Source organism: Amblyomma maculatum, chromosome 7, assembly GCF_055883805.1.
Source record: "Amblyomma maculatum isolate TAMU_Amacu chromosome 7, ASM5588380v1, whole genome shotgun sequence".
Lineage (NCBI taxonomy): Eukaryota > Metazoa > Arthropoda > Arachnida > Ixodida > Ixodidae > Amblyomma > Amblyomma maculatum.
In genome coordinates this window covers 134,152,993-134,160,105 of record NC_139350.1, presented here as the reverse complement: position 1 = coordinate 134,160,105, position 7,113 = coordinate 134,152,993, and the positions used below count along the sequence as shown (strand labels likewise).

Genomic DNA, 7,113 nt, shown 5'->3' with positions numbered 1-7,113 from the left:
TGAGAGAGCTTGAGACAATAGGATGTCCGCAGCGGTACATCGCCGAACAAGGGCGTCAAACAGTCACACTGTCAGATGTATAATTATGCTGTGTTCTTTTACAGTGATCAGCAGTAACATTCTTTTTATGCCATCGCTGGTCTCTTGTCATACGTGTATACGTATCAATTGAGGAAGCTGTCCGACGATTTCCTCAGGTGAAGGAGCATTGGTGGACATGCAGTGTTTGCCCCAAAATGGACATTTTAGCTCATGGCCATGATTTATCTGTCCTTGGTAAATTAGAGAATGAGTAGGCAGAGACGAGTGGGATCTAGAAGCGCGGTGGTTTATTTCTCGGGGTTTCCGTTGCTGCTCTCTACGTGCACCGGGGAAGAAGTGCAGCGCGACGGGGACGAAGAAGAAGGCACCAGTGGAGAGCGATGTCAAATGGTGTTTGTGGGAGGAGGAGTACGGGGGCTAGGGCGCGGCCGGCCGGCACAGCTCCAGGTACAGCTCGCACTGGAGGAAGCGCAGGTAGGCGTCCCTCTCAAGCAGGCCCTGGACACGACGCTGCGCCAGGTCTAGGCAGGTCCTGTCAGGCCTCTTGGCCAGGCTTGCCGACACCTCTGCTCGCGTCAGGGCGTCCAAATTCACCTGCAGCAGTGAAGAATGTTCATATAGTTCCTGGCCAGAGACGCTTTCAATTGGAGAGGTTTCAGACACATAACATGAACAAAAAACGATGCTATAACCTCATCATGCCGAATAATGAAAGGATTCAGCAGCATTTTTGTAATCGTAAAAAGGGTGGCCAGACGGTTGATTGGACCGACACTCTCAATGTCGCAAAATTAAACAAACCTTCTCCTCACACAATGGAAAAAAAGCAAAGCATACTCGGCCCTTCCTGCTTACTAGGAGCTTTGACACTCTATAAATTCTTCTGTAATTATCAGTATCTCTGAATAAGGTGAACCATTTGGGTTTTTACATTGCCATGCATTGACTGCGGAGTCAGCAGTAGGTGCACACCTCTTTCGGCGAGTGCGGTGCGATGAACTCGTCAAAGATCCTCTGTGCTTTGACAGAAAGCTTATTGGGACGACAGGTCTTGAGCTCTTCACAAGCCAACCAGAACTCGATGTTCTCCTCGCTGTACTCTCTCGCCAGGAACACATGAAAGAGCGCCAGGCCATCTGCGGGGCAAAGGAAAAGCTCGCTCTCACATAACCAGCACAATCATTGCTTCTTAACTTCTACAGTCGTCGAAAACACAGCCATGCTGGCATGACAGCATTGGCGTACCAGTTTCATAGCAGGAAGAAATGTTTATTCCCCATTCCCCCTCTAATTATTTAAAGCAAATTACTTGCAGGACAGTATGAAACGGAGAAATCTCATTCGACTTCTCGTTAAATAGACGGGATACTCCTGTGTGTTGGTTTCCCCGGCGAGATCATCATGACGGTGATGGGGCGTTCATGGAGATTTAGTGCGGACCAATCTCCTTCAAAATTACATGACATGACACCGTTTCAGTGTTAGTCTAGCGATTCCTGGCTTTTCACTCTATTTCACACGCACATTAATTTGATTAATTATTTCCAAAATAGAACGGAAGAATAATATTCAAAGGTAGGAATGTAACACTAATATCCGTTACTCACATTTTGATGAAGTCAGGTGTCGGAAGGATCTGGCCCATTCTTTAGCTTCTTCAGGGGAAGGCCGCACCGATGGCGCCTGGCGCCTTTTCAGAAGGTTCGCCGGAAGCAGCTCAATTCTGTGAAAGCAAAAGAGAGGAAAAGGGTAGTGAGAACAGTACTATCGAGTCTTTATCCTGATCAATTGCCTGACAATGCCGCTCAACTGAGGAATCACCGTTCAACAGGGTTGAACAACTGGCTAGCTTACGGGTTGTACGATCATGCGTTCTGTTCTACTGATAAGTTGGCCAGCCACCATGCTCAGCTGAACGTGTAGAGTAGAAATGAGAATTTTCGCTGCATCTTGGTGAGAAGCAGACTGGCTTTTGAACCACAGCTACCAACTGCTCTGGTTATTTATGTCTACGGAATTTGGCTTGCGAGTCTGAGAGTTACAGTTGCCTTTGTACCATACCTTGCGCCATCATAATTTTAAATGTGGTTCGAAATTTAGTCAATATATGATTGCATGCAACGGAAGGAGCGTTAGAGTGCAAAGCGGGATGCTAATGCGCCCGAAAGTAGACACATATGCAACTTGTCCAAAGAGGATCCGCAGGGCGCATGAGTGCAAACGCGTTTTTTAGCCTCATGAAGGCCCGCAACTAGGAAATATAGGTTAATCGTGGTAATGGTAATATAAAATTCATACCATTGCTTTTGAAGGCTACAGCGGTTTACATAGATCTGTTCTTGTGCCATCGTTAGCTGTTTAGTATATATAAATGCAACGCTACTGGTGTATAAACATCGCCGGCGGGGCTGGTCGAGCGCAAAGCGGGGTCGTCAAAACAAAAGTGCGCAAGGAATGCTAGTCAAGAGCTTGATGAGCGGCGCACTTGATAATTTTCCCACCAACGAATGCATGTATTCATCGAAGCACAAATTATGCACCGCATGTCCCAACTAGCCCATCTGGCAGTACCCGCGAAATTGACGTTGTTTACTTCTAATGTCGTAAGCAACACCATGAGATGAAGCCTTCGCGAATGGCAATAAGGTCTATATAGGAACACTTACAGGCAGTTTTTGTGCAGCTTTTCCTGCTGGGGCTCGCTGGTTATGCAGCTGGTGGACATCTTCTTTGAGCTCTGCAGAGAGAAAGGGCGCTTGTTACCACAAAAGGCCCGAAAACGACATATAAATTAGAGTCACTTTGTTGAGACGCGTTAGAGAGGAATGAGGGGTAGCGCACCTTATTTTGACAATGCGCTAGTTCACTAACAGCATGTGAAAGTAATGTTTTATAGGCGCACAAGCAACAGCGGACTTGAGGAGTGTTCAGATTCTAGCTTTTACGCGAAGGCCAGAAGGGCAGAGAAGCGGCGCCGCCATTTTGAAAACTGAAGCGCAGCGCGTGCCATCTGCCGACCACTTCAGCAACCGCGTCTTGCCGACAAGCGCGCCTGCGTCGGAGCTCCTTTTGATATTGCCTGGTGCTGAGAGCGCGGCGCCTACGTCGTTTCAAAGCAGACTTTGCTGCCGGATCCGATACAGCAGACAATTAACTTACTTCCGGGAGTAGTGGAGTGTCGCTCGTTGAGCGGAAGGCGCATGTCGAGCATCTTAGATTCCCTAGTGTTTGCTGACAGAGCCGGATTCTTTTGCTCATGCGGCGCCTGCGAAATCAGCGAGAGGCAATTATCTCTCGAAATTAAGCTCTTCGCGGGATTGCCCCAGCTGTTTACACAATGATCCCGTGACAGCGCCTGGAAATGGGCTTATGGTCGGCAAAGCGTTGAAGCAAGCGCGGCTGAAATTTGATCCAATACAATCTTCTGGCACAGCAAAATCCTATTGTAGTGTGACTGAAACCTACTCTACTTGGAAGGGGTTGGCGAAAAAAGTAAGCGCTGAGAAAAGGAGAAGCAGGAGGAGAGGCGAGGAAGGCATATTTCACCTGTTGCACGAAACTGTTCATTGCTGTGCGTACTTGTGACTCTGAGATGAAGGGAACGTGGACCTCTATTTTCCTAAATAAGGCTGTTTGAAGTGGCTTTTTGCGGTATCGATGCTTTTCGCCTCGCAAAACGGTGTGCCAAGCTAGAGTTTGACCTCAGCATATCACTTCTGAGGCTTGTGAGTTGAGAGTGGATACTCCAGCGATTATGTTTATATTGTACGAAGAATAAGTAATAAGCGCCGTTGTAAGCCGCAACTACAATAAAAGTGGGCTTTATATGCGGCAATTGAATTTCGGCCGTTGTTTCAAAACTACTGACGTCCAGTCTATATATTTTTTCCTGCGCTTAGGCTAAGGAATCCTTCTCTCTTTTTGCGAGGTAAATTATCTGAGGTATCAGCGCTCACTCCTAACTCACCACAGGCGAAAGGCCAGGCTTTATATGTTACAAATGGCCATTGCATGAGGCAAGCGACCGAGTTTTGCAACCGAAGGCGAAGAGCGAAATATGCATATTGCCGTAAATTTCGGTCGCCTGTTCGTTTCCAAGTGAAAAGCAACTGTCATGCTATTCAGAACATAAGCTGTCGGCGTACTGCCAGCATTCTTGCTTTAAAAGCCTAGACGTCGAGGCGTGATTAAACAGCAACAGGCACGCGAAGCTGAGCAGTGGCGGTCCAGCATAGGAAGCCAAGACGGAAGGAGCCCAAAATGCCAGCGCTGCTTTTCGCACCGCGTAGCGTCAGGTCAGTCTAACGCTTCGCAGCGTGAGAGCTCACGGGCGTCTAGGTGTCCCTGACCGGCTTAGCGGGGCCTCAGAGCGAACGCTGGGTCAAGGTAATATGGGCGCTGAAACTGCCCTAGGAACACGCCGCTGGCTGCGAGCTTTTGTGTTCCATGCACGGTCTTGCAGGTACAGGGATGTTTATTTTTATAATGGGCAACTAAACCGATCCGCGGACGCATCGGCGTTAACGTTTCGAAAAAACAACTGGACGAGTATGAGATGCGCGGCGAACGGTTGAAAGATAACGGCGGACTTCGCAATCAACCATGACGGAAAGCCGATACCTTGCAGGAAAAGGTCTGTTTTGCATAATAATTTGTATATTGTAACATGCATTACATTAACATTCAGTCATGAACGCAGAGGAGCTACTTGAAACAAGCTGGTTTCCTCTGTTTGCCTATGCACACCTGCTTAGTTATGGAAGGAAGCTACCGCTCTGTGCCACTGTTCCAAAGCGAGCGCTTGGAACAGCCGCAGAACAACGCACGCCGAAGCTCTCGCAGGAGCACGCGGACCGCTCACCTGTCGCTGGGAAGGAGGCACGGCCGAGTCCGAAGTTACCTCAGGCATGTCTCGCATCAGCTGAGCGGTTGGGACCCGAGGACGTGTCCATATAAGGCGGCCCATCTGCGTCATCGATCGATAATCTCCGGTCCGCGTGACGTAAGCTCGCATGAGCCAACCACGACGCAGCCAGCGGACAACGCGAACCTTCTCCCACAACTCTCGCCATAGTCGTGAAACGTGTTAAGTGGGACGAGCTGTTTCGAACGTGACCGCGAGAGGGACGATCTGGTGGCTGCAAGAAGGAGAGAGAAAAGTGGGAAACCGATGGTGATGGTGCCCTCCTGCTTTTGAGAGTAATATATCCGAAGCGCTTTTGTTTTTAAAGTTCTAAGTGACTAATGCCAAATCGCTTGGGACCACGAGAGGGCACTCTAGAACACCGTACCTGATGCTTTTGAACGATGAAGTCAATAAAGAAGTTGAACAACGCAGCAACGCCTTCTCGAACAGCTTCGTACATATACAGCCCGCCGGAGAGAGCACAGCTGAGGCCACAACTTGTGGCTCCGTGCCTGTAATCCCTCTGATATTAACATATTTTTAACATAAAGCGCCACATCACTGCTTTATTTCGAGCGAATATTTCTGTAAAGTTCAGCAATCTGCAAGCCTGCAAATTTCGCTAGCTGCCTCGAGTCCGCATGTATTCGCGGTGAACTTGACGGCTTCGACCGCAACTTGTTTTGTGTCTATATAAAAAAAAACGCTGGTGGTTCCCCTCCCTCTCTATATAGCCGAAGGCCGCCTCTAGTTCGCAGCCCAGCTAACACGGGGCGCCAGAGTAGACTTCTTCGAAGCGCTCGGCCGCAGTTTCCTCACTAGGGAATCGAGCAGCCGGCGCCCTCCTCCGCTCCTTCGAGAAGCCCGTTTTCCCGCCGTGACCTGAGCTGCGTGCGTGGACGACCTCAATGAACGGCCGTCGTGGAAGGGATGAGGTAGAGGGAGTTCCTTCCTCCTCGCCACTCCTGGGCCCCCATCCGCCCCCCCTCGAAGAAATGGGGTCATGGGGGCGCGCCAGCGAGCGCGATTAGCTGAGAATGCCATCGTATGCGGTGTCGGTGCAGGGCTTATTTCCGAGGAAGCATCCGCAGAAGCGCTGGGAATTCCTTGCTGAACGGCACGAAACGGGGAGGGCGCTTTGTCGTTAAATCGACAACGCAGCCGCCGTGGCGCGTGCACCTTGGGAGCCCTCTGAAATGACGCCCATTTCTTTCGTCCGCAAAAAGAAATGGACTACTTCACAGGGGCGACTAGTGACCCATGCTTTTTCATCTTTTTGTTCTCAAATGAGCTTTGACCGTGTAGCTTGCTCCTACTTTGAACTTCTTTTCCGTCCTTAATGCGTTTCGAGCAGCTATCCGGGCCAAACCCAGCGATATTGTTTCGAATAATTATAACATCACCTAGCGTTTCGTATGAATTTCAGATTAAGAAAGAATTTATTATCTCAGCGATCGTCTTGAAGTCGATGCAAAACAGACACAGAAACTGGAAATAAAATCCACGCTAGCTTACGCCGGAAACGCGAACTTCCAAGCGCAAAAAAAAACAAACTTAGGCCTGGATGTAAACCCATGCTGTAGCGGAACATGGAGAGTGGTTAAACGATGCCTTATATCCCTGTCACACGGCCTACCAGAACTACCTTGAACTTCTTTGGGCGAAAGGAGCGCAAGGGAGTCATGGGGAATTTCGCTACAAGGGAGTCGCCATGTGACACGGCCTGCAACGAGGTTCTCACAAAAGCCGCCAGGATCCCATAAGGCACTTTTTATTTTGTACAAACACGTAACAAAATAACGCTCAGAACAGCTGACATATTTTTACGCGTCTATTTTCTTGCTTATTTTTATAAAAAGTCAAGTAATCCATCCAGACTACGTTAGACGAAACGTTCTAATCATATGATGCTGTTAATAGACATTTTGTGTTGATTGCTTTTTTTTATACAGCCAGAAAATAACCTCCCTTTATTGATTTGCATTTTACTGTTTTCACAGTAAGGAATACGCGCATGAGTATAGACCAACACTGATCTGTGACGTAAGCAGGATGCGGTGGCGCTTCTATCGCAGCGTGGGCCGACTGGGTGTGAAAAGTAGGCATAGCGCCCATAGGAATACATGGAAGCTAAATATTCCAAAAACAGTTTTCTAATTTCACGG

General features: G+C 48.7%; 1 protein-coding gene across 1 annotated transcript; it reads right to left on the bottom strand.

The window, feature by feature from the left end:
* Positions 1 to 384: 384 nt before the first annotated feature.
* LOC146184797 (regulator of G-protein signaling 8-like) lies at positions 385 to 5,008 on the bottom strand. The gene is made up of 5 exons (XM_084608841.1): positions 4,904 to 5,008; positions 2,709 to 2,779; positions 1,650 to 1,765; positions 1,015 to 1,178; positions 385 to 636 (listed from the first exon to the last, which is right to left on the bottom strand). Exons 1-5 carry the CDS (start codon positions 5,006 to 5,008, stop codon positions 460 to 462), a joined length of 633 nt encoding a protein of 210 aa, XP_084464967.1. The 3' UTR covers positions 385 to 459.
* Between the last annotated feature and the right edge of the window lie 2,105 nt (positions 5,009 to 7,113).

Coding starts and splice junctions, on each gene's coding strand:
- LOC146184797 (XM_084608841.1), bottom strand. CDS start 5,008: ATGGGCCGCCTTATATGGACACGTCCTCGGGTCCCAACCGCTCAGCTG. Junction 2,780..4,903: donor TGCCTCCTTCCCAGCGACAG/GTGAGCGGTCCG, acceptor TTCTCTCTGCAG/AGCTCAAAGAAGATGTCCAC. Junction 637..1,014: donor CACCGCACTCGCCGAAAGAG/GTGTGCACCTAC, acceptor TCACTGCTGCAG/GTGAATTTGGACGCCCTGAC.